The 25211-nt window shown below is 63.5% G+C and overlaps 4 protein-coding genes across 5 annotated transcripts; 3 read left to right on the top strand and 1 right to left on the bottom strand.

Moving 5' to 3' along the window:
• The first annotated feature begins 154 nt into the window (after positions 1-154).
• On the top strand, positions 155-5749 carry REEP6 (receptor accessory protein 6). Its single transcript, XM_058821136.1, has 5 exons — positions 155-328; positions 2799-2892; positions 4029-4167; positions 4750-4918; positions 5486-5749. The coding sequence occupies exons 1-5, from the start codon at positions 214-216 to the stop codon at positions 5533-5535; spliced, it is 567 nt and encodes a 188-aa protein (XP_058677119.1). The 5' UTR covers positions 155-213; the 3' UTR covers positions 5536-5749.
• A 231-nt stretch (positions 5750-5980) lies between these two features.
• On the top strand, positions 5981-7719 carry C28H19orf25 (chromosome 28 C19orf25 homolog). Of its 2 annotated transcripts, none has more exons than XM_058820848.1 (3): positions 5981-6054; positions 6535-6712; positions 7309-7719. In XM_058820848.1, exons 2-3 carry the CDS (start codon positions 6562-6564, stop codon positions 7488-7490), a joined length of 333 nt encoding a protein of 110 aa, XP_058676831.1. In that variant the 5' UTR covers positions 5981-6054; positions 6535-6561; the 3' UTR covers positions 7491-7719. The 2 variants fall into 2 exon arrangements, with proteins under 2 accessions (XP_058676831.1, XP_058676832.1); XM_058820849.1 differs by having other exon boundaries at positions 6027-6045.
• Positions 7720-8197: 478 nt separating this feature from the next.
• On the top strand, positions 8198-11582 carry LOC131568775 (granzyme M-like). The gene is made up of 5 exons (XM_058820847.1): positions 8198-8744; positions 9014-9161; positions 9892-10152; positions 10305-10520; positions 11363-11582. The coding sequence occupies exons 1-4, from the start codon at positions 8470-8472 to the stop codon at positions 10491-10493; spliced, it is 873 nt and encodes a 290-aa protein (XP_058676830.1). The 5' UTR covers positions 8198-8469; the 3' UTR covers positions 10494-10520; positions 11363-11582.
• A 348-nt stretch (positions 11583-11930) lies between these two features.
• APC2 (APC regulator of WNT signaling pathway 2) lies at positions 11931-24117 on the bottom strand. Its single transcript, XM_058820846.1, has 14 exons — positions 23962-24117; positions 23766-23856; positions 23524-23692; positions 22370-22478; positions 22177-22290; positions 21507-21584; positions 19930-20010; positions 19477-19858; positions 19291-19386; positions 19057-19196; positions 18878-18955; positions 18071-18187; positions 17726-17940; positions 11931-17358 (listed from the first exon to the last, which is right to left on the bottom strand). Exons 1-14 carry the CDS (start codon positions 24100-24102, stop codon positions 11997-11999), a joined length of 7173 nt encoding a protein of 2390 aa, XP_058676829.1. The 5' UTR covers positions 24103-24117; the 3' UTR covers positions 11931-11996.
• Positions 24118-25211: the final 1094 nt, after the last annotated feature.

The raw sequence follows: 25211 nt of genomic DNA, 5'->3' as shown, positions 1-25211 counted from the left end.
TGCGCGCGTTGCCATGGCAACGGCGTCCGCCCCGCCCCCCGCACGGCCTCGCCTCATTGGCCCGCCTCGACCCCCGCCCCGCCTTCCCATTGGCCACGCCTTCCGGTTTGCACCGCCCATCTGCCGCTGGCCACGCCCCCCCCGCCGCGCTGACCGGGGCCGGGGTCGGGGTCGGGGTCGGACCGGGGCCGCTCCAGCTCCCGCATCGCCGCCATGGCCGCCCTGCAGCAGCGCCTGGAGCGCTTCCTCCACAGTCCCGGCCCGATCGGCGACCTGCTGGCGCACCTGGAAGCCCGCACCGGCGTCCAACGGCTCTACCTGGCCTCAGGTGCGACCGTTACCTCGGGGCCTCCCCGGTTCTCCCGTTCTGCCCCGTACGGTGGGGCGCCGTGGCGGCTGCTCGCCGTGGCTCTGGGCTCAGCATGGAGAGGGCAGGCAGGACTGCCCTGGTTTTGGGTGCGGAGCGGGGCCGGGCTGGGAGGGGGTGCCGGGGGTGACATCGCTGTCACCGCGCTGCCCCCTCCTTCCGCAGGCACCAAATCCCCAAATCCTAAAGGCAGCAGGGTCCGAGTGTCAGAGAGACCCTCGAGACCCCTGGCTCTGACGGGGGGTCCCCATTCTGCGTGAACCCCCAGATTGTGGTGGGTCAGCTGGGGCACTGGGGATGGGAGTTTGTCCCCGTGTCCCACCGTGGGGATCATGGGCACCCGGCCTTTACCCGGATCCCTGTTGTTCATTAATGAGGAACCAGCCGGATTCTCCCCGGGGATCCTCTCCCCTGACCCTCGGCCCTGTGCCCTCTCTGCCAACTTGAACCGGCCTCATGCCTGCCCTCCATATCGAGATTTCATATCAAACCTCCCGGGAGGGCTCAGGGCTTCCCTGTTTGCTGTGTCCCTCCAAGCCTTTGGCCTCCAGGTGTGATTTCCTGGCCCTTCACCTGCAGCAGGGCTGGTGCTCCCACTCTGAGGGGAAGAGTGTCCGTGGAGGAGCACGAGCTGCTGTGCAGGTTGGGTTTGGATGTGGTGCCACTCAAGCAAAACAATCCTGGGGATTTGGTCAGGCTCAGATGTGATGGTAGAACAAGAGTGGACACACCAAAAAGGGATGGTTCTGCATTCTGGATCCCTGTCCTGGAATGGAGAAGTTCATTAGTTCATTATTTAGTTCAATGTTGCTGAACTAAAAATTCCCAATTTCTCCCTCCCATAGCTCTGGAGCAATCCCTAATTTGTGTTTGAACCTTGGGCTGGGGTTTGGAGCAACCTCTGGGCAGCACCACCTCCAACTTCTCCCCCAGCAAAGCCTCTCCCTGGGCTTTTGCTGTTACATAAATTTCTCTGGGGCTTCAAATCCTGCGAAATCCCTTCTAAGGCTCTTGGGGAGTGAAACCCAGCACTGCCTGGACCTGCCTGCCCTGCTCGGAGGGCGGTTTGGGATCGCTCCAAAGCCGCGCTGCTCCTGCCCGTCCCCTGTGCTGTGGGTGCCCGGATCGGGGCCGCATTAGTTTATAACTAATAAATTCCTGCCAGGAATGCTGCAGCGAGCAGAGCTGGGATTATCCTCCCTCCAAGCCCGACAAGGACTTTAATTCACCCACACAGGTTAATTCCCAGCTTGCTTGCTGCTGCTGCAGGAGTTTGTTCATTTGTGCCGGGCTGCACAAATCGCTCCATCCCAAATATCCCTGAAGCTTTCCTGATGTGAGCAGGGCTCTGTGGCGCTTTCCACCCCAAAACCTCCCTGTCCCACCTTCCCCCGCCTCCAGCGAGCGCTGGGCAGGTTCCACCATTAGGCTGCGGCTCGCATTTAATTAATTGAGCGATCTAATTGAGCGGCAGCAGCAGGGCAGCGGGGTTGCATTGCCGCTCCCAGGGGAGCCAAGCCTTGCTGCGGCTGCGGGAGGAGCCCGATCCGGGAGCGGGGCTCGTCCTTGAGCCGCGGCTCGCTCGGGAACGCCGAGCGGGGGAGACGAGCGGAGCCTTGACTTTGGACCATGGGTGTGTTGTCAGCGTCTCCGGTTCCTGCCGCGCTGGCCCCGCTCCAAGGGCCGAGAGCGCGGCGAGGTTGGGCTGGTAAAAGTCCCCTCCGAGCCAGGGAGGGGACAGACGGTGACAGCAGCGGCTCATGGGTGCCCCGGGGAGGAGCAGGCTCCGCCACGTGCCCCGTTCCACCGAGCATCTGAATTAACGGGGGGGTGGTCGTTACCTGTGACCATGTTCACTGGGGTTTTCAGGTGAGGGAAGAGACGAGAATGTTGACTCCATGTTTCAGAAGGCTTGGTTTATTATTTTATCATATACATACATTAAAAGTATACTAAAAAGAATAGAAGGAAAGGTTTCATCTCAGAAGGCTGGCTAAGAATGGAATGGAATGGAATGGAATAGAATAGAATAGAATAGAATAGAATAGAATAGAATAGAATAGAATAGAATAGAATAGAATAGAATAGAATAGAATAGAATAATAACAAACGTTTGTGTCTCAGACTCTCTTTCCAAGCCAGCTGACTGTGATTGGCCATTAATTAGAAACAACCACATGAGAGCAATCACAGATGCACCTGTTGCATTCCACAGCAGCAGATAATCAATGTTTACATTTTGTTCCTGAGGCCTCCCAGCTTCTCAGGAGGAAAAATCCTAAGAAAGGATTTTTCATAAAAGATGTCTGCGACAGTTACCCCCCTGCCACGCCCCATTCCCATTCTCTGGGTTGAGAATCCCACTCAGGAGACCCAGCTCAGGGGTCTCCCCTGGTGGCAGCAGACTCCAGACTGTCCCCTGTCCCCGCAGGTTCCGTGACTTTCCTGGGGCTCTACCTCATGTTCGGCTACGGCGCTTCCCTGCTCTGCAACATCATCGGCTTCGTCTACCCCGCCTACGTCTCGTAAGTACCGGGCCCACACCTGGAGAGCACTGCCCGCCCTTGGCTGAGGGTCTGCCTGCTCACTCGAGAGGCAATGATGGCTGGGAAGCTCTTGAGGCCTTCCTGGAAACGCTGGAACCGTGCCAGTGCAGTGGGCAGGTTCCCTATGGGGTGTGGAGGGTTTGGGGAGGTGATCAGCCCAGGGCTGAAGCAGCTGTGTCCTTCCTTTCCTTCTTCTTTTCCTTCTTCCTTTCCTTTCCCCTTTCCTTTCCCCTTTCCTTTCCCCTTTCCTTTCCCTTCCTTTCCTTCTTCCTTTCCTTTCCTTCTTCCTTTCCTTTCCTTTCCTTCTTCCTTTCCTTTCCTTCTTCCTTTCCTTTCCTTCTTCCTTTCCTTTCCTTCTTCCTTTCCTTTCCTTCTTCCTTTCCTTTCCTTCTTCCTTTCCTTTCCTTCTTCCTTTCCTTTCCTTCTTCCTTTCCTTTCCTTCTTCCTTTCCTTTCCTTCTTCCTTTCCTTTCCTTCTTCCTTTCCTTTCCTTCTTCCTTTCCTTTCCTTCTTCCTTTCCTTTCCTTCTTCCTTTCCTTTCCTTCTTCCTTTCCTTTCCTTCTTCCTTTCCTTTCCTTCTTCCTTTCCTTTCCTTCTTCCTTTCCTTTCCTTCTTCCTTTCCTTTCCTTCTTCCTTTCCTTTCCTTCTTCCTTTCCTTTCCTTCTTCCTTTCCTTTCCTTCTTCCTTTCCTTTCCTTCTTCCTTTCCTTTCCTTCTTCCTTTCCTTTCCTTCTTCCTTTCCTTTCCTTCTTCCTTTCCTTTCCTTCTTCCTTTCCTTTCCTTTCCTTTCCTTTCCTTTCCTTTCCTTTCCTTTCCTTTCCTTTCCTTTCCTTTCCTTTCCTTTCCTTTCCTTTCCTTTCCTTTCCTTTCCTTTCCTTTCCTTTCCTTTCCTTTCCTTTCCTTTCCTTTCCTTTCCTTTCCTTTCCTTTCCTTCTTCCTTTCCTTTCCTTTCCTTTCCTTTCCTTTCCTTTCCTTTCCTTTCCTTTCCTTTCCTTTCCTTTCCTTTCCTTTCCTTTCCTTTCCTTTCCTTTCCTTTCCTTTCCTTTCCTTTCCTTTCCTTTCCTTTCCTTTCCTTTCCTTTCCTTTCCTTTCTTTCCTTTTCCTTTTCCTTCCACAGCATCAAGGCCATCGAGAGCAACACCAAGGAGGATGACACCATGTGGCTCACATACTGGGTGGTCTACGGCATTTTCAGCATCGCCGAGTTCTTCTCCGACCTTTTCCTCTACTGGTTCCCCTTCTACTACGCTGGGAAGGTAATGCTGAGCTCCTCCCGTGCCAGGGCTGTCCCGGGCTCCTCCCATGCCAGGGCTGGACGGGAGGAGCTGGGTGTGCTGGGCTCTGGTGGGTGGTGATGCCCAAAGAGGCTCCCTGGAACAGAGTTAGGTTAACAGAGTTAAAGGAATTAAGTAGGGATTTATTAAAAGGGTTCACCTTGGGCACTGTAAGAACCCAGCCAAGGCTACACCCAAGCTGGATGGCGTGTCATGAGTTTTCACACTTTTATAAGTTTTGGTCTGTTTCCATATTGGGGTTAATTGTTCAATCACAGCTCCAGATTGTGCAGTCCCACCCTCCCAGATTGCTCCCCTGTTGTTTGCACTTTTTGGGCCTGAGTTGCAGTGCTGTCCTTGGTTCTGGGACTGCAAAAGGATTTTGTGTGACTGAGCTGTGAGGAGAACTTGCTTTAAATGAAGTTCAGAGTTATAAACTAGTACAGAATGTGGAAAATATGAAAGCTAAAACTTGAAGCATCAGAGGGGCTGCACCCAGCCCAGATCTGGGATCTCCAGTGAGCTGGGGGTCCCTGGAGCGCTGAGCCCCCCCTGTGCCCGCAGTGCCTGTTCCTGGTGTGGTGCATGGCCCCGGTGCCCTGGAACGGCTCCCAGCTCATCTACCACAGCGTCATCCGACCCTTCTTCCTCAAGCACCACCAGGCCGTGGACAGCATGATGGGTGGCATCGGCACCAGGGCCCTGGACGCGGCCTCCAGTGTCACCCGAGAAGGTGACTCCGCTCCCCCTGTCCCTCCACCTGCTCCGTGCCCAGGTTTTCCCAGCTCAGGGGCGCTGGGCAGCTCGTTAATGTTAATTAACCGCGAGTGATTATTTCTGGGTGCTCAGGGGTGTCACGGTGCCCTCTCTAACCTCTCTCTCCTCCCTGTGCTGCACGGTGCAGTCCTGCACACTCTGGCCAGGAGCAGAGCCCGGCTGGCGGCCGGGGTGGCCCCGCAGCCCAGCCTGCCCGTAGGTACCGAGCCGCGGGGGCCGGGCCGAGCCCCGTGTCTGCCGCGGCACCGCCCGAACCGCTCTGCTCCGGTAGCACCGGCCCGTTCTCCCGGGGCGTGGGTAGAGCAGGCGCTTCTCTCCCGCTTCTCCATAGCCAGACCCCATCCGTGTGTCAATCCGTGTGTCCACCCCTGTGCCCAAGTGTCCCTTTAGCGCTGCTTTACCTGAGGCTCCCCTCCGGAGCTGTCACCGCCGTGCTCAGCGGAACCGGGAGGGAGCGGGACGGTGATGCGGGGAACCGGCCGGACCCCGGGAACGGGCATTAACGGCGTCCGTGTCCCCGCAGGCGTCAGAGCATCCCTGAACCTGGCAGAGTTCGCGGAGAAGGCGAAGTAAGAGTGGCACCGGAGCCACTGGTACCGGCACCACAGCTCCGGTACTGGGATCAGTACCAGCACCATGCTTTCAGTACTGGTACCGGCATCTTCCGTTCTGGCACCGAAGTCCCCCATGCCGGCACTACAGACGCCGGTACCGGCACCATGCTCCCGGTATTGCTACCGGCATCCTCCGTTGTGGCACCGAAATCCCCCGAACAGACGCCGGTACCGGCCCCGTGGCCCTGCTGACGGTACCGGCCAGCCCGGGCCGTTCCCGCCCGGGATCCCGAGTTTGTGCAGCCCGAGTGTGTTGTACCCCAGCCCCCCAATAAACCCCGGTGCCCCCCGAGCGCCGCTCCCGTCCCGCGTGTTCCGCGACCACGCGCGGCGCCTTTAAGAGCGGAGAGGGGGCGGAGCCTTTGGTTGAGGGGCGGGGCTTATCTGATGACGTGTCCGGAAGTGCGGCCGGCATAGAAGGGTCGGTCTGTCCGTCCGTCTGTCGGTCCGTGTGCGGCCCGAGGTGTCGGTCTGTCCGGTGGGGGAAACAGGGGGCTCTGTCTGTGTGTGCGGGGGGCGGAGGGGGCCGGTTTATCTGTGCGGGGCTCTGTCTGTCTGTCTGTCCGTCCAGCGGCGGGGGTGGGGTCTGTCCGTCTGTCTGTCCGTTGGAAGGGCGGGGTGAGGGACTGTCCGTCTGGGGGGGGGAGGGGAAGGGAGTCGGTCTGTCTGGGGAAATGGGGCAGCACAGGGGATCTGTGTGTCTGTTTGGGAGGCAGGCAGGTGTCCGTCCGTCTGTCTGTCTGTCTGTCCGGAGGGGAAGGTGGGGAGAGGGTTTCTATTTGTTCTGTTTGAGGGCGAGCTCTGCCTGCTGCGGGGAGTCCGTCCGTCTGTCCAAAGGGCAGGCAGCACGGGGTCTGTCCGTCTTGAGGGGATAGAAAAGGGGAGCTGTCTGTCTGTCTGTTTGTCTGTCCGTCCGGAGTGGCAGCGCCCTCACCTCCCCCCCGTCCCCGTTCCGCAGCCCCTCCCCACATGAGCCTCCCCCGGGATGAGCTCCAAGGCCAAGCGGGTGCTGCCCACCCGCCCTGAGCCCCCCAGCGCCGAGCAGATCCTGGCGGACGTGCAGGGCACGCTGCCCTCCGACCCCGTGTTCGTCCTGCCCGCCGAGCCCCCCCTGGACCCCCCAGGCCCCGCTCCAGGTGAGCCCTCGACGGGGAATGGGGGGCGTGGGGACCCTCTGAGCCCCCCCAGGTGAGCCCTCGACAGGGAATGGGGGGCGTGGGGACCCTCTGAGCCCCCCCAGGTGAGCCCTCGACGGGGAATGGGGGACGTGGGGACCCTCTGAGCCCCCCCAGGTGAGCCCTCGACGGGGAAATGGGGGGCGTGGGGACCCTCTGAGCCCCCCCAAGTGAGCCCTCGACGGGGAATGGGGGGCGTGGGGACCCTCTGAGCCCCCCCAGGTGAGCCCTCGATGGGAAATGGGGGGCGTGGGGACCCTCTGAGCCCCCCCAGGTGAGCCCTCGCTGGGGAATGAGGGGACATGGGGACCCTCTGAGCCCCCCCAGGTGAGCCCTCGACAGGGAATGGGGGGCGTGGGGACCCTCTGAGCCCCCCCAGGTGAGCCCTCGATGGGGAATGGGGGGCGTGGGGACCCTCTGAGCCCCCCCAGGTGAGCCCTCGATGGGGAATGGGGGGCGTGGGGACCCTCTGAGCCCCCCCAGGTGAGCCCTCGATGGGGAATGAGGGGACATGGGGACCCCCCAGCCCTGCTGAGCCCCGGCTCTGCCCCCGCCAGGCTGCCCCGAGCCCGCGGCCGAGGAGCGGGAGCGGCTGTACCGCCAGATCCGCTCCTACGTGGGGATGAACCAGCGGCTGCAGCAGTCCCGGGAGCAGCTGCGGGAGCGGCGCCGGGAGCTGCAGAGGGTCGGGGAGGCGCTGGAGCGCGGCATTGCTGAGATGAGGCAGAAAGCGTTCTGAGGGACCGTGCTGGGCACCTCCACGCTGTGGTTTCACCTTCCCAACGCCGTTTGCATCGCGAAAATCCGGATTTGGCAGCACAGCCCCGGCTGTGCCACCCCAGTGAGCTTTTCCCAGGGAATACCGTGATCTGCCAGACCAGCACGGTGGCACCTTCCCGGTGCTGCGACAACGGCCTGCACCCCTCCTTGTGCCCCCGAAACGGCTGCCATGTCCCTCGTGGGTTCCACATCCTCTCCTCCCTACGACTTTTCCCTCTGGTACTTCCCCGAGGATGACCCCATCGCCTCCCGCATCGCCGAGCGCCTCAGGCAGGAGGGATTCCGGGGCTTCACCGAGCACCAGGACCGGGTGGCCGGGACCTCTGTCATCCTGACGGCCGTGGAGGCCATCGAGGCCAGCCGTGTGGCCATCCTGCTCCTCTCGGCCAAGTCGCTGCGTGACCGCTGGTGCCAGCGCGTGTCCCAGTGGAACCTGTTCCACAGCATCCACCAGCAGCAGCGCGGCCCCAGGGTGGTGCCCGTGTGCGTGGGGGTCAGCAGAGCCGAGGTGCCGCCGTTCCTGCAGCACCTGGTCCCGCTGGAATACCAGAACGAGTTCTTCTTCCAGCGGCTGCTGGCCAGCCTGAGGTCCCGCCCAAGGGGACGAACTGAGGGGCCCCCATAAAGGGGGCTGGTTGGGGGGCCAGCACCGCCACGTGGTGTGGAAAACTGCCCTGTTTTGCTAATAAAGGTGGTGGGAATGGGTCACCCAGCACAAATCTCACAAACCCCCATTTTTGGGAGCTGGAGGTGCTGCTTTTCTGTCTGCTCTGAGCGCTGGGGGGGCCGTGGGTGTTTCTCACCCTCACAGGTGTGACCTTGTGGGTGCTTCTTCCCCTTCCTGCCTCCCCTGAGCTGCATCCGTGCCCCACTGCTGTCACACGGCCCCCGGGGCTCCTCCAGCTCGGCAGCTGCACCGGGAGCCGTGGAAGGGCAGGATGGGGGCTCGGGGCTGCCTGGGGCCGCTGCTGCTGTTGCTGCTCCTCCCTTGGGCCGGGGGCTCCGGCGTGGGCTCGGAGTCACTGCCCGGGGCAGTGGCAGCTGCTGTTGGGGACAGGACGTGGCTCCAGCCCTCCATCATCGGGGGACACGAGGCCAAACGCCACTCCCGGCCCTACATGGTGTCCCTGCAGGTCGGGGGGCTTCATAAGTGCGGGGCAGCGCTGCTGCACCGGCGCTGGGCACTGACCGCCGCGCACTGCCTGCCTGAGAGGTGAGTCTGGCACGGTTGGGTCCTGTCTGGCACGGCTGGGTCCTGCCCGGCACGGCTGGGTCCTGCCCGGCACGGCTGGGTCCTGCTGGGCATGGTTCGGTCCTGCCCGGCACGGCTGGGTCCTGTCCGGTATGTCTGGGTCCTGTCCGGTATGTCTGGGTCCTGCTGGGCACGGCCGGGTCCTGCCCGGCACGGCTGGGTCCTGTCCGGGGAAGGGGACGGGGCTCCGGTGACCGGCCCCGGGCTGACCCCGCTCCCGGGCCGGGCAGGTCGCGGCACAAGGGGCGGCTGCTGGTGGGGCTGCACAACCGGCGGGACGATGAGGAGGAGGGCGCGCAGAGCTTCACCATCCGGGCTGCCTGTCCCCACCCCGGCTACGACCGACACACGATGGACAACGACCTGCTCCTGCTGCAGGTGCGGCTCGGGGGGCCCCGAGCGGGGCCGGGAACGGGCGGGGAGTTCGCGCGGGCTCGGGGCGAGCGGCTCGGTGACATTTCCTCTTCTCACCCCCAAGAGATTTCACACCTGGGTGTCATCTCCCCGCTGTCATTACCCCGAAACCTGCTCCTCTCCAGGCTGAACAATCCCAATTCCACAGCATTCAAAGACACAATCCTGCTGGAGGCTGTGGCAAAACAAAACATCAGAACCCCTCAGGTCTTTCCATTCCTCCTTGTGTCTTGTCCCTCCTGAGATCAGGGCTGAGTTTACGTGGGCACAAACGTACTGATGCTGTGCAAGCAGAGGAATATAGAGAGAATTTATTGTACCCATTTGGTTGTTTTCCTGCCTCTTTGGAGCAGAAGGACTCAGATATAGTAACACGTTCTACAAAAATAACATGTTTACCTTTTATTGTGCTTCATCTTGTAAGATGAAGCACTGAGTTGGAAAATACAGTTGTTGGGAAGCATCTCCCTTCTATCTCAAGGCCAAAAACAAAAAAGAGTTTAGGGCCAAGGATCAGTCCGGGGCTCCCCCTCAATCCCCCACCTGCAGCATTGGGGTGCTCCCCTTTGAACCCCCACCCACCTGCAGCATTGGGGTGCTCCCCTTTGAACCCCCACCCACCCGCGGTGTTGGGGTGCTCCCCGCCAGCCCCTCTGCCCATCTGGGGGGTTCTGATGTCGCCCCCCGCCCGCAGCTGGACGGGAAGGTGACGCTGAGCAGGACACGGCGGCTGATCCCGCTGGCGAGCCGGGAGCCGGCGCCGGGGGCGCGGTGCAGCCTGGCGGGCTGGGGGGTCGCGGACCCCCGGGATGGGAGGCTGTCACCCACCCTGCAGGAGCTCGATGTGACGGTGATGGACACGCGGATGTGCAACAACAGCCGCTTCTGGCACGGCGAAATCGGCCCCACCATGATCTGCTTCCAGGGGCTGCGCCGCGGCTCCGCGCCCGCCAAGGTGAGAATTTGGGGGTCCAAGGGTGCTAAAAAACCCAAAAACCCGAGCCTGGCTGTGGGAGGGATGCTCACCCTGAGCAGGTGAGATGTTCTCCTGGCCATGGTGGGGGTTTCCAACCCCCTGGTCCATTCCCCGGTGTCACCTCCCCTCAGGGTGACTCGGGGGGACCCTTGGTGTGCGGGAAGCGGCCGGCGGTGGCCGGCGTCATCTCCTTCAGCGGCAAGAACGCCACTGACCCTTTCAAGCCACCCGTGGCCACCTCGACCGTGAAGCACAAGAAATGGATCCAGAAAATTCTGCGGAGAGGCTGCGGGTCCGGCCGGCCCGAACACACGGGATAGACCAAACACCCATTCCTATTTACACAGGTTGGCTTTTAATCGGGAATACTGTCCAGAGTCTGGTAAAATAACATCCTTAGTACATAGATACAGTGATGGCGAGCGGAGCCCGGCGGGATTGTCGGTGGAGGAGGAGGAGGAGGGCGGTGGTTTGCAGCTAGGGGGTGATCTGGCCCTCCTGCCCACCCCTGTGCTCCATTACAGCGCCCGGGAGTGCTGCTCCTGGGATTTTCCTCCTTTTCTTCAGTCCCGGCCACTGCCAGGGCAGGGGGGCTCCAGTGGGCATTGGTGTGCCCATCCCCATCACCCCAGTGCGCATCCCTGGGGACCCCCTGCATATCCCCACAGTCCTGGTGTCTCCCTGACCCCACTGTGCAGCTCAGAGCTCCTCCCTGTGTCCCCAAAGCCACCCAGGTGTGTCCCCTGCACATGTCCCCATAGCCCTGTGTCTGTCCCTGCAGCCCCCCGTGGCACTGGCATGGGGGGCACAAAGGTCCACCCAAAGCAGGGAGTGATGGTGTAGGACTGGAGGTATCCAAGGGTCTGGGACCCCAGGATTGGGGGTCCCTCTGCAGCCCAGCCCATTCCCAGGGGCTGAGGCACTCCCCACACACCCCAGTGCTGGCACCTGGGCCTGGCTGGCAGCAGGAGTGGGGGTGTCCCCAGGGTTTCGTGCTCGTGGGCGTAATCCAGTCCTGGATGGATTCGTGTCCACATCCACAGGGACACCCCGGGATCCTGGCTGCGAGCTGAGGCTCTCCTGCCCGGGGGTGGGAGGCTGGGGGGCTCTGGGTGAAGCTGAGGGACCCCAGACCCTTTCCTGAGGGTTGGGCATCCTGGTGCCAGCTCAGTACCCTGTCCCCTCCCAGAGCAGCCCCCCAGCCTGGTGACAGCCCCCTGTGAGCAGCCCCTGGGATGAGCCCATCGGGACCCCGGCCACCTCCACGAGCTTTGCCCGGCTCCTCCTGCACCATTTCCCTCTGCCACCACCTCGGACCAGCACAGATCAGCCATGAGGAACCTCCAGCGCGGGGTCCTGGTCCCCAAACGGGGGTCCTGGTCCCCATCTCCCCCTCCAAAGCCTCTTCCCCTGCTAATAAACGAGCTGCCATGAGTTGATGCCAGACAAGCTGCAGCGTGTGGGGTTTTCCTGGTACTGGATGTGCCGCGTCAGCTCCCGGGCGTGTGGGATCAGGCTCTGGGCGAGCAGGATGGGGGCACACGGGGACACAGCCCCACCTCAGTTTGTCCCTGGCATCCATCAGTGGGAGGGGATGGTCCATGAGACCCACCCCAGCTCGGGCTGCCAGACCCAGAACGTTCCCAGTTCAGTCCAGTGCTTTCTGCTGGGAATGGTGATGCTTCAGCACAGCAAGCCCCCAGATGAGGCCAGCAGCAGGTTGGGGTGATTCTGGTCCCCAGCTGTCCCACATGTGTCCCAAACACAGCCCTGGCCAGCTCCCGTGGGGCTGGGGGCGTCACACGACCCTCACTGGGGCATCATCAAGCTTGGATTTTCTCCACCGCCTTGTCGGCCTCCGCCGTCACCGCCATGGGGCTGGGCACGTAGTTGAAGGGGGTGACACGGGCGGCCTTGCTGGGGGAGCCGTGCCGGCTGCCGGGGAAGCTCCCGGCGGGCGCTTCGTGCCCGAACGAGATGGGCAGGGCGGCCTTGGCGGGCGCGGGGGCTTCTCCGTCCCCGGTGGCGCGGGGGTGCGGGGGTCCCTCGCGGCTCTCCAGCGTGGGAGAGGTGCTGGAGTTGGTCTTGGACGTGGCGAAATCCTCGGTCTGCACCACGGCGTCGCTCGTTTTCCTGGCCGTGCCGGGGGTGCCGGGGGGCTCCTCGTCGGCGGAGCCCGCCAGCGGCAGCGCGGAGGAGGGCAGCGTGCTCTTGAGGATGTGCGGGATGTCCTCGTCGCGGATCCTCCGCCACGTGCCCTTCATCACTACCACCGGCGGCTTTCCCGGCGGCGCCCCGGGAGCTGCGGGCTCGTTCTGCCGCCGCCGCGCCGCCGCCGGTGCCTCGGAGCGCACGGAGGACGGGCTGGCCGCCCGCCGGGCCACGCTGATGTTGGGCGAGGATGAGTAGCGCTTGAAAGGCTCGGCCGCGGGCGCGCTGCTCTTCACCGGCAGCCGGGACGGGCTCTCGGAGCTGGTCCGGCGCGGAGGTTTGGCCCCGGCCGTGGCTTTGCCGCCGGGCTGGGCTCTGGGGATGAGCGGCCGCTGGCCCGGGGTGGCCGCTTTGGCCGCCTTGAGCTCGTCGCAGCGGGAGGAGCAGAGGAACACGGCCGGGAGCGCGGCTCGGCTGCGCTGGGGGGAGCCCCGGCGAGGCAGCGAGGTGGCCGGAGGGGCCGGGGACAGCTCGGAGCGGTGGCGCAGCAGCAGGCTCGAGGATTCCTTGATGAAGGTGAGCTGGCGCAGGAAGCCGGAGCGGTCCGAGTCGCTGCCGCTGGAGCGGGCCGATGACATCCGCACCAGGTTGAGCCGGCTGCCCCCCGGCGCCCCGGGCCGAGCCTTGGAGCTATCGACCTGCTCCTCCAGCACCGGCATGGCCGCCCGGCCCGGCAGCACCTTCCTGCTGGGCTTCTGCATGAACGGGATGCGCACGGGAGACTTCTGCGTCTTGGACTGCTTGGGAGCCGGGGATTTGGGGGCCGGGGCTCGGGCCGGGGGTCCCGGCGGGGAGGAGGAGCCGCTCGCCTTGCCCGCGGCCGGGCCGCTCTGTTTGGTGACCTGCGAGGGCGACGGCAGCTTCTTGGGGGCGTGCTGGGAGGGCGTGGAGGTGCGGGAGGAGCCCGAGGAGGGGGGACCTTTGCCGATGCGGGCCGGCGGGGTCGTGCTCCTCTTGGGCAGCGCCAGCTCCGCGGTTTCGGGGGCTTTGCCCAGGCGGTGCAGGCTCCGCGAGCGCTGCTGGCTCAGCGAGAGGTTCTTGGCCGGCGGCGCCTCGGGCTTGGCCGCGGGGGTTTTCTTGGGCGTGGCTCGTGGGCTGGGGGCGTCTTTGGCCAGGCTGGGCATGTAGATGACGGTCCTGCCGCGGAACACCACGGGCAGGTTGGGCACCGGCTTGGCGGGCGCCGGGCTCCGCTCCGCCCTGGAGCTGGCGCGGCCGGCGGGACGGGCACCGGGCGCGTCCTTGCGCTCCGGACGGCCCTTGCTGTGCTCCCTCCGCGCCGCGTCCCGGCCCGAGGCGCTGCTGGGCCGCTGCTTCTCCTGCCTGCCCAGCGAGAGCTGCAGCGTGGAGCCCACCGAGAGCCCCGACATGAAGGACAGGATGGAGTCGGACTCGGAGGAAGGCTCCCGGGACAGCGAGGCGGCCGCCTGGTGCAGCCAGGTGACGATGGAGTTGGCTCCCTCCTGGATGGCTTGCCACTCCACGCTGTCCAGGTCGGAACCCCGGTCAGAACCGGCCTCCTCCTCGGGGTGATGCCTGGCCTCGCCTTTCCGCTCCCTCCCTGCGGCTCCCGGCGGCTTCTGCTTTCTCTCCACCAGCCTGCGGCGGGCCGCGGGCCGCCGGCGCTTGGGCATGGCCGAGCCGATGCATTTCTGCAGCAGATCATCCTCCGAGTTGAGGCTGGGGGAGCTGGGCGAGCCCCCCTGCGCCTGCCCCGCTGCTGCTGCCCGCGGCCAGGCGGCTTTGCCGCAGGGCTGGCCCCGCTCCTCGCCCTCGGAGAGGTTGGCATCGCTCAGGGAGCTCATGGAGGAGCTCAGGGAGTAGCACGGCGGCGTCTCGTCGGCGATCAGGTTGTTTTGAGGCTTCGTCTTGGCCTGACGAGGGCCGGGATCGGGGTCCTTTTGGGGGACAGAGCCTCCCCAGCGCTCCCTCCGTGTTGCCCGGCCGGGCTGGGCTCTGCTGCTGGAACCATCCCTGCCCGCCTCGGGCAGCTCGTCCAAATCCGGGTCGTAGAAGCAGTAGACGGCTTCCTCCGTCGGCGTGGTGTGGCACAGCGACTGGAACACCATGCCATCCTCCAGAGCCTCATCCTTCCTCCCGGGGGCTCCGCTGGCCCTGCCCGCCCCCAGCTCCAGGCTGGCCGTGCCCTTTGCTGGGGTCTGGCCCCGCTTTCCCTCCCCGCGGCCCGGCCCCGCTTTGCCCTTCGCGGCGGAGCCGAGGCGAGCGGGGGCCGAGCTGCCGGAGGCGGCTCTGCGGGCCGGGATGGGGCCGGGCTGGCGGCGCCGCTCGCCCAGGGGGTGCTCGGCCTCCTCGCCCGCCGGGTACCGCAGCGTCTCGTCGCTCAGCGAGGCGGCGCTGGAGAAGTTGACGGGGGTCCCGTCGGCCGAGTCGGTGAAGGAGTCGTCGTCCTTGAAGAGGTCGCGGGCGGCGGCTCGCAGGTGCTTGGGGACGCCGGGGTGGCTGTGGGCCGGCACCAGCATGTACACGGGGACGTGCAGCGGCTTCTTGGTCTGCGGGTGCAGCACCTGCCCCGACAGCAGCGAGGTCTTGACCTTGCGGAAGCGGGAGGGCATGGCCGAGCTGATGCACTCCTTGAGGATCTCGATGTCGTCGTCGTCGGGGGGCTCGGGGCGCTCGGCCCTTCGCCGGCCCTCCAGGTACCGCTCCTCCCGCCGCTCCTCCCTCTTCTCGTGAGCCGCGAAGTTCAGGCTGTTCTTCTCCGGGAACGTGGGGATCAGCTTGAGCTCCACGTCCTTCTGCACGTAGTGCTCGTGGAGGGGCAGGGCGCTCAGGCTGGAGGCGCACGAGAAGTTCTCGTTGGGTTTCTCCACCGTGAAGTAAACCATGGAGTCCAGGTCCTGCGGCAGCTGGAAGCGCTCCTTGAAGTCGGTGATCTCCATGAACTTCTTGACGTTGTTCTCCCACTGGATGTTGAACTGGCTGGTCTCCTTCTCGGGCTGGCAGCCCAGCTCGAAGAGCGGCGTCTTGCTGCGGCTGGGGGGCATGGTCTGCCCGGGGCTGTCGGGCAGCTCGCTGGGGCTGATGGTGCCGCTGATCATCTCGCTGCACGGGTCGCTCTGGATGGAGCTGGCGATGGAGGGGCTCTCGAAGCTGCCCAGGGAGCTGACGGAGCTGCAGCGGCTCATCACCAGCGGCGTCTCCTGGATGTAATTCTCCGAGGAGCTCGAGGGCGTCAGGTCCTCCTGGCGCGAGGGCGAGGCCTCCCGCAGGAAAACCTTGTCGCGCTTCGGGAAGGGGATGGTGATGGGCTGGGAGATCCCCACCGGCGTGGTGGGACCTGGATCCGCCGCCTTCTCCTTCTCCTGCCTCCCATCCTCCTCCCCTTCCTCCATCTCCAGGATTTCCAGGGAGGAGTCACTATCCAGGTCGTTCTCGCTGTGGCTCTGCCCGTCCAGCACGTTGTCTGCCGAGGAGAGGGAGGACAGGGAGCTGCACCGGGAGAAGCAGATTGGGGTGTCCTCCACCGAGTACTTCTGCACCGACTCCTGCTCTGCCGAGGCCGGTGGCTGGGCCGGCAGCTTCTCCGGGATCTTGCTCAGGGGCTCGGCTGCCTGCAGCAGGGCTGGGGGGAGCCAGGCTTGCTTCCTGCCCAGGAGGGAGGGCTGGTGGCCAGCAGCCGTGCTGCTCTTGGCCAGGGTCTCAAGCATGGGGACGTGCTGGTAGGATGGAGACAGCTTGATGGTGCGAACGTGGGGGTCAGTGGGGGGCTTGGTGCCCACCTCCTTCTTCCACTCCGTCTCCTTCTCCGGCACCTTGGGGCTGGGGAAAGTCACCACCTTCTTGGCCCGTTCAGGCAGGTCCTGCTGCTCAGGTTTGTCTGGCTCGGGGGGCTCAGCCCGCTCTGGTTTGCCCAGGATGCTCTTGAGGTCGAGCCTGCTGGGCCGCTTCTGGTAGCGCTGCAGCTCGTCACGGTAATCCAGGAAGGCGGCCCTGGGGCAGGGCTTCATGTGCTCCTTGGTGCAGTAGCCATCGCTGGTGCTGCCGCTGTTGAGGCTGTCGGTGGACAGGCTGGTGTAGGCCGTCTTCAGCCTCAGCAGGGTGTGAGCCCGGCTCAGGCTCTCCCGCTTGGCGAAGCCACCGGCGTCCGACAGCCGGCACGGCGAGCAGGACTGGGCGCGCGCCTCGTGCCCGTCCTCGGGGCCGTACTGCCAGTCCAGGCAGTGATCCTCGGAGCTGAGGCTGAAGCTGTCGTCCGAGGAGTTGTGCATGGTGGAGATGTCCTCCACCAGCTTGTCGATCTTGGCCACCGTGCTGGAGATCTTGTTGGCCAACTTCTCGGCGGCCAGCGAGACGTCGTCCTCCGGCAGCGGCACCTTCTTGGGCTCGGCCGCCTTCCCGCTGCCGTCCTTCTCCGGCTCCGGGCAGCGCCGCTGGGCCAGCGCCCGCGGCAGCGCCTGGCCCTGCAGGAAGGAGGAGTTGAGGAACATGGAGAGCACGGAGGCGCTGGCCGTCTCCACGCCCGTGGAGATGTTGGGCACTTCATCATCGTCAAAGCAGCCGGAGTCGGAGGCGTAATCCTTCACCAGGCTCTCCATATGCCGCATCGGCTTCTTGGCGCTCTGCCCCTTCAGGCTCTGCTTCTCCATGGTGTCGAAGGTCTCAGCCAGGTGTTTGGCGTCCAGCTCGGCCTCCAGCGCCTTCTGCTTGCGCATGTAGAGCGAGGGCATGCAGGAGCCCGGCGACACCACGGCCGCGTCCTTGTACTTGGGGGGCCGGTTGGTGAGGAGGTTGCGCAGCGCGGCCGCGCTGCCCATGGCGATCATCTTGTGCTTGGAGTGGATGAGGTTGCGGAGCATGCTGACGGCCCCCAGGTCCCACAGCAGCTCCTGGTCGCGGGGGCTGCGGGCTGACAGGTTCCAGAGGGTTCCGCAGGCGTTGCTGACGATGGTCAGGCTGTGCGAGCGCAGGTGCTGCAGCAGCGTCTGCAGGCAGTTGTGGTCCCGGAGCACCTGCCTGTGGGACAGAGGGGACACCGCCCCGGCTGTCAGGGTGGTCCTGGACCTGCTCCCTGCCCCATCCCAGGGGAGCAAGGTGACCCCACCCCTGGCCAGCCATGGCATCCCCCCAGTGCTGTCCCTGGGGGCTGCAGTGCCCCTGATCCTGCAGCACCCCCCAGCCATTGCATCCTCCAACACCACTCTTGGTGCCCAGGGTCCTCCATCTCCATCCCCCGTGTACCTGCAGCCATATCATCCCCCGATGCCATCCTGGGGTCCATGGAGCCTGAGATCCCCCATTCCCATCCTAACCCCAGTGCCATCCCTTGGTCCGTGGTGCCCTAGGTCCCTCAGGTGCGGCCCCACCCCGCAGTGCCCCTCACCTGTAATCCTCCCGTGTGGCAACGAGGCTGGAGACGTTCCTGAGGATGCCACCGCCACTCTCGATGATGGCCAGGGAGTTGCTCTGGCACTTGTAGGTGAGGGTGCTGACCAGGAAGCCCAGGGCCCCCTCCACGCTGCAGATGGCCGCCTTGTTCTCCGTGCTGTGCGCCGAGAGGTTCCACAGCGCGCTCAGGACGCTCTTCAGCGTTGACTCCTGCCCCGGGAGGGGACACAAAACTCCTGTCAGCCCTGTCCTGTCACCCTGTGCCTGCTGTCACCCACCCCAGGGGCACACAGAGCCCTGCCAGGTCTGTCTGTGGTCACTGTCACCACCCCAGGCTCACCTTGCCAGCATGCAGGGCACAGCGCATCAGCCCCGTGACGCTGCCCACCTCCCGCAGCACCTTCTTGCTGTTGATGTCAGCGCGCCAGGAGAGGTTCCTCAGGATGCTGGAGACCACCTGGAGAGGCAGAGAGGGGTGAGTGGGCACAGGGACTGTCCCCTTGTTGTGGTGTGCTGTAATGTCCCATTTTGGCCTTCCAGGTCATCCCCCCAGGTGTGCCTATACCTCTCTCCCTTCCCCCTTGCCCCCATGCTGAGTGAGTCCTGTCAATCAGGCTTAACATTCCAGCAAGGCGACGTGTGGTTGGTCAAGTTCAAAGGATGCCCCTCAGGCCTGGGGGTCATTGGCCTGTCTGGGTGTCCCTCGTCCCTTGAGACCCTGCCCCTCTCACCTGGTTGGTGGCTCACCTGTACCTCCCCTCCCCCTGTCCCTGAGCTTAAAAAGGTCATCAGACCATGCGGCCGACATTCTGTTGGAGCAGTTGCTCACGTTCAGACCTCTGTAACCATGGAATAAACCTCTGGACATTAAACCCTCCAGCAGAATCCTCTCCTTTTTCTCTTCACCATCGCCTGAAGCTATTCCTCCTGAGGTAAATGGAGTTCCAACAAGCCTGGACTTGTTCAGTGCCCAGCTGCAACCACCAGCAGGCCAAGGTATCTCTGGGGTGATACACCGCAGTTGCTGCCTTTGGCCCAGCAGCGAGGGTCAGACTGGCCCAGGCACTATCCAACTGCTAATATTGGGAGCCTTTTTCCAATATCCCCTTACCTGTCCCCCACCCCAGGGAGCCCCAGCAGCACCCACCTGGTGCAGCTCCTCGCTGTCGGAGCCCAGCTGAGCCACGATGGCCTCCATGCAGCCCCGGCGGGAGCACAGCGTGGCCTGCGGGGAGGATGAGGATGGTGAGGGTGATGCTGCGACCCCCAGACCCTGCTGATTTCCCCCTCAGACCCTGGTGATGCCCTCCAAACCGCCCTCCCCACCTTGTTGACCACATCCCCGAAGGTGAGGTTGGTGAGGGCCATCCCCGCGTAGCGTCGCAGCGCCAGGTTCAGGGGGTCGTTGGTCATCTTGTGCATCTCGTAATCCACCTGCAGCAGCTCGGCCACGGCCTGCAGCCCACCTGTGGGACGAGGAGGGGGTTGTTTTGGATTCCCCCACCTCCAGCAGCCCGTCTGGGGCGGTGCAGAGGGAAGGAGCTGCCTCCCTACACTCACCCAGCTCGTTCATGGCCCGCCGGTACTCCTCGTCGAAGGAGAGCTTCATGATGGCACAGGTGGCCTGGCAGATCTGCGGCTCGATGGGCACTGGCACTGCGGGGGGATGAGGGTCAGGCACACACCATGCTCCCAGTCCCTCCCAGTCCCTCCCAGTCCCTCCCAGCACCCATGGCCAGGCCGTACCAGCACCCTCGGGGCCCCGTCCCCCTTCCCTGCTCTGCATCTGCAGCCAGTCCCAGCAGGTCTCCGAGTAGGAGCGGATCTGCTCCAGGACGTGCAGCACCCTCATCTCCTTCTTGGCCTGGCCCTCGTCGGGCTGCGAGAAGACGATGTTGTGCAGGGCGGCGTTGGCTCTCATGCGGGCGTCCTTGGCGCCCATGGGGCTCTCGGGGGGCCCCGGCTCGCCGTCGGAATCGTGCAGGATCTGGATGAGCAGCGGCAGGCAGCCCGACTTGCGCATGGCCAGGCAGCTCTCCTGCGAGCTGGACATGGCCAGCAGCGTGCGGGACATGTCCTCCTTGTCGCGCGTGGCCAGCATGGACAGCAGCCAGAACACCACCTCCACCTGCGGGCGGCACAGCACGGGCTCAGCTCAGCCCCACCGCGGTCCCAGCCCACCCTCGCCGTGCTCCTCACCTTGGTGTTGCCGCCCTCCTCGGGGTGGGTCGGGGGGTCCAGGCTGCCGTCCCCCTCCACGCCCGGGACCTTCCCGCAGAGCTGCAGAGGAGGGGGCAGGTGGGGGGGGGCTGCATTGCAGAGCCCTCGCCCCCTCCATGCCCTGCCCCTCCCCGCTTTCCTGCCGCCCCCTGAGGTCCCCAGTCTGTTTCCGTCAGAGCCAGGGGGGGTTTGGAGCTAAAATCGGGGATGATGGGGATGGGGGGGCGCTGCTGCAGCTCAGGGAAGGGAGAGCGTGGGTGGGCGGCGGGGAGGGGGCTGGGGCTGAGCCTGTGGGGTGGGAAACGGGGGCCGGGAGGATCTGGGGGTGTCTGGGGGTGATGGGAGCCGTGGGTGCTGCCATGTGGGGCCGTGGTGATGGTGGGAGGAGGGTGATGATGGGACCGTGCTGATGGCAGCGCTGTGGGTGGCAGTGGGACAATGGTGATGGCAGCCTGTGATGGTGACAATGGCAGGGCTGTGGGTGACAGTGGGACAATGGTGATGGCAGGGCTGTGAGTGACAGTGGGACAATGACGGTGGCAGCCTGTGATGGTGACAACGGCAGGGCTGTGGGTGACAGTGGGAAAATGGTGATGGCAGGGCTGTGATGGTGACAATGGTGGAGATTTGGGGGGGACAGTGGGTCTGTGGCAATGCTGGGGCAGTGGGTGACAGTGTGGCAATGGTGATGGCAACCTGTGATGGTGACAATTACAGAGCTGTGGGTGACAGTGGGACAGGGGCTATGGCAGCGTGTAATGGTGACAATGGTGGAGATTTGGGGGGTGGCAGTTGGTCTGTGGCAATGGTGGGGCAGTGGGTGACAGCGTGGCGATGGTGATGGCAGCCCATGATGACGACGATGATGATGGTGGTGGAGCTGTGGGTGACAGTGGGACAATGGCAATGGCAGGGCTGTGATGGTGACAGTGGGACAATGGCAATGGCATCCTGTGATGGTGACATTGGCAGGGCTGTTGGTGACAGTGCGACAATGACAGCGGCGAGGCTGTGTGTGACACTGGGCCTGTGTCGATGGCATCCCATGTGTGTGACACTAGGCCCATGTCGATGGCATCCCATGACGATGATGATGATGATGATGATGGTGGTGGTGGTGGAGCTATGGGTGACAGTGGGACAATGGCAATGGCAGGGCTGTGATGGTGACAGTGGCAGGGCTGTTGGTGACAGTGGGACAATGACAGCGGCAAGGCTGTGTGTGACACTGGGCCCGTGTCGATGGCAGCCCATGACAATGGTGGTGGAGCTGTGGGTGACACTGGGCCCGTGTCGATGGCAGCCCACGGCGATGGCAATGCCGATGCCGATGATGATGGCAGCCTGCCCACCCTGGTGGCAGCAGATGCTGCTGGAGCCCCCGCCCGCCCGCCATGGCCTACTTCTGGTCTCCATGGCAACTGCCCATTTCACGGTGCCCGAGCGCACAAAGCCCGGCTGTGCCCGTGGGGACAGCGTGGGGACAGCGCGGGGGGGCCGGGCCGGCCCCTCCACCCCCATTCCCGGCTCCAGAGGGAGCGGGGACACCCCAGTACCTGCGGCTCCGGCTGCTGCGCCTTGTCCTGCGCCTCCATCAGCTCCTTGTCGATCTGCTCCAGCCGGGACGCCCGGATCTGGGGGGCACAGGGGGCGTTGGACAGGGCTGGGACCCCCCGGGAACACAGGGGTGTGGGTGGGCAAAGAACGGGGTGTGAGCAGCTGGAGTAGGGTGTGGGGAGATGATGTAGGGTGTGAAAGGCTGGTGTAGGATGCAATGAGCTGGTGTAGGGTGTGAGGAGCTGGTGTAAGACGTGAGGAGCTGGAGTAGGGTGTAAGGAGCTGGAGTAGGGTGTAAAGGACTGGTGTAGGGTGTAAAGGACTGGTGCAGGGCATGAGGAGCTGGAGTAGGGTGTGAGGAGCTTTTGTAAGGTGAGAGGAGCTGGAGTAGGGTGTGAGGAGCTGGAGTAGGGTGTGAGGAGCTGGAGTAGGGTGTGAGGAGCTGGTGTAGGATGAAAGGAGCTGGAGTAGGGTGTGAGGAGCTGGTGTGGGGTGTGAGGAGCTGGTGTGGGGTGTGAGGAGCTGGTGTAGGGTGTAAAGAACTGGTGTAGGATGAGAACAGCTGGTGTAGGGCCCCCAGAGCTGCTTGTGAGGGCACCCAGAGTTGAGCCCATCATTCTGGGGCCCCCCAAAGGCAGAGCAGGAGCAGTTTGGGGGTGAAGGACCCACCTGTGCCCTCTGCACCATCTCATCGGCCGTCCCGAAGCGCTCCTCCATCAGCGAGCGGATGTGCTGCGCCTCGAACTGCAGCTGCTGCCGGATCAGATCCATCTGCATGGAGAACTGGGGGCACACGGGGGGTGCCGTGAGCGGGGCGGGGCCTGGGCAGCTGTGGGGGCACAGGGGGGGGTCCCCCACTCACCGTCTCCACGTGGGGCAGCTCGTCCAGGCGCGTGGCCAGGCTCTGCAGCTGCGAGTAGTACCAGACCTTCTCCTTCTCCTCCTTCTCGATCTCCCCCAGCAGGAAACACCTGCAGAGAGAGGGGGGGAGTGTCAGGAGCCAGGACATCCCGCTGGATGTCCCAGAGACCCTGGCACAGAGCCCAAAACACCTCTGGGTTTGATTATTACCAGCATTGTATGAAGATCGGCAAGCCTCAACAGTTTAAGTAGAATATTAGTGAAGTTATCATGGGGTGGAAAAGGACATTTTGGGGATTTAGAATGGGGGTTCAGGAGGCAAGATGGAGGGAACTGGGTGTGTCCAGCCTTTCTCCTTCTTCTTCTTGGCCTCCATCTTCTGCTGTGATGTTGGCACAAGTTGAGAATGGCAAATATCAATAATGGCCTTAGCAACAAGCTCCAGTGGTGTCGGAATCCAGGACATCCCTCTGTCTGTCCTGGACTGCCAAGACCCTGCCAGAGGACTCAGAGACCCTGGCACAGAGCCCAAAACACCTCTGGGTTTGATTATTACCAACCTTGTATGAAGATCAGCAAGCCACAACAGTTTAGGTAGAATAACAGTGAAGTTATCACGGGGTGGAAAAGGAGATTTTGGGGTTTTTGGTGTGGGGGTTCAGGAGGCAAAATGGAGGGAACAGAGTGTGTCCAGCCTTTCTCTTTCTTCTTCTTCTTCTTGGCCTCCATCTTCTGCTGTGATGTTGTCACTTACAGAATGGTTTACATATGTAAATATGTATATATAAATATTAATATAATAAATAATAAAATATTATAAATATACAAATATAAATATTTACATATGGTTTACATGTCCAACATAGGTGATAGGTGTTGGAAAGTAATTGTGAACATTGTACATGTAGATTTTAGTATAAAGACATAACACTGCCCTGGGGGCAGGAACTGTCTTGCTGGGCTGACCTCGGCAGGGTGGAAGTTTTGTTATAGATAAGATAAAATAAACGACCTTGAGACCGAGAAATGAAGAGCTCTGACTCATTCGAGTGCCGGGCTGGGAAAAAGAGACTTTGGAACTTTTTTTGGGGTCACTGTGACCAGCAGGGACCCCGAGAGGATCAGCACAACCCCCGGTCCCTCTGTCCCCATCACCTCTCTCGGTCCAGCTCCTCCAGCATGCGGAACGTGGCCCTGCCCAGCTCCCCGGGCCCGTCCCGGTGCGCGGCGGGGCCCGCCGGGCTCTCCTCGGGGCCGCGCCCGGTGCTCGGCGCCTCCGGGGCGAACTTGAGGTTGTAGAGGCTGCTGATGTCCATCTGCAGGGCTGGCCACGGGGACAGCGGGGTCAGGGCGGGCTTGGCGGGGTCCCCCCTTCCCCACCTTGCCCAAGCACCAACCTTTGAGCTGGTCCAGCACCTCCGTCTGCCCCGAGCTCACCATGACCCGCGCCTCCTGCTCCAGCTTGCCCTGGAGGTGCTTCAGGACCTCCTGAAACAGAGATGGAGATGTTGAGGATGGGGAGACGCGGATGGAACCCGCCCCATTCCCATTTCGGGGTCTCTGCCTCGCCCCCATTTCGGGCTCTGTCCCCACCTTCATGTCCGAGGTCTCATTTTCCAGCTTGGACAGGTGGTTGGAGTTGTCCTCCAGCTCCCGCCGCAGGTGGCTGTTCTCCTTCTTCAGCGCCTCCACCTGCCGCACCAGCTGATCGTACGAGGCGATGGAGCCGGACATCTTCACCTCCTCCAGCGCCTGCGGGGGGGTCGGGGGTGGGCAGCACCCGGGGGACCCTCAGAGCCCCCTGGCCCCCACCTGGGATCGCGGCACCCCAACACCCGCACCCCTGGGAGAGCCGGAGCCCCCAACCCCCCCCGAGGGGCGGCCCCGGCTCAGGGGGGGCTCCGGGCAGGGCCCCCCAGCCCCCGCCCGCTCCGCAGCCTCCGCAGAGCTCCGCGCTCCCTTTGTCTCGCTTTTGTCTTCTCCCGCTCCCAACCCTCTCCCGCTCCGCTCCCTCCGGCTCCGGGGGCAGCCGCGGCTCCTGCAGGGGCCCCCCGCCCTCCTGTGCCCCCCCAAAACCCTCCCAGCCCCTCTGAGCCCCCCCCAGCCGCCCCCAGCCCCCCAAATCCGCCTTTGCCGCAGCGCCGCCGCCCCTCGCACCTGCCCGGGGGGGCACTCACGGCTCTGTCACACCCGGGGGGGGGTCGGGGACCCCTCAGAGCCCCCCCAGAGGGTCCTGATGGCAACGGGAGCCCCGCGGAGCCTCCGTGAGCGCCGCGTGTGAGCGGGGGGAGCCGGCAAAGGGGGGAAATGGGGATGGGGGCTCCCCTCCCTCCCCTCAGCTGCCCCCTCCCCACATCCCCCCAACAAAATGGGTCAGGGGGGCAGAGATCGCCCCCTCCCCGGCTCTGACGCCCCCAAATCTGCCCCACGGCGGCTCCCTGGGGCCTTTCTGCTTTCATGAATCCTGTTGGGTGGCCCAGCACCCCCGGCATTGATGGGACACAGGAACCCCCCAAGGCCCCCCCCATCGATGTCTGCACACCCCCAGGAGCCATCCCGGCCCCCCAAACTGCTCCTTCACCCCCACAGCGGTGGGGGACCCCAAATCCTGCCCTATGGGTCCTGCTGGGGGTGCCCCCTGGCACCACCCAGATTCCCAAAGACCCCCAGGGTGTGAATCCCCCCTGCAGCTGCTGAAAATTCCCCCCAGGAGAAAAATAACCCTGGGCAGAGGGGATGGGAGAGGGTGGGGGCAGAGGAAGGGGGAAGTGGGGGATGAGGGATGGAGGGTGGACAAGGAGGGAATTGGGGAGAGAGTGAGGGAGGCAGGAATGGGGAATGCA

This window comes from Ammospiza caudacuta, chromosome 28 (assembly GCF_027887145.1).
Source record: "Ammospiza caudacuta isolate bAmmCau1 chromosome 28, bAmmCau1.pri, whole genome shotgun sequence".
Lineage (NCBI taxonomy): Eukaryota > Metazoa > Chordata > Aves > Passeriformes > Passerellidae > Ammospiza > Ammospiza caudacuta.
Note: the sequence above shows the minus strand (reverse complement) of the source record. Positions and strands in the feature narration are given on the sequence as shown.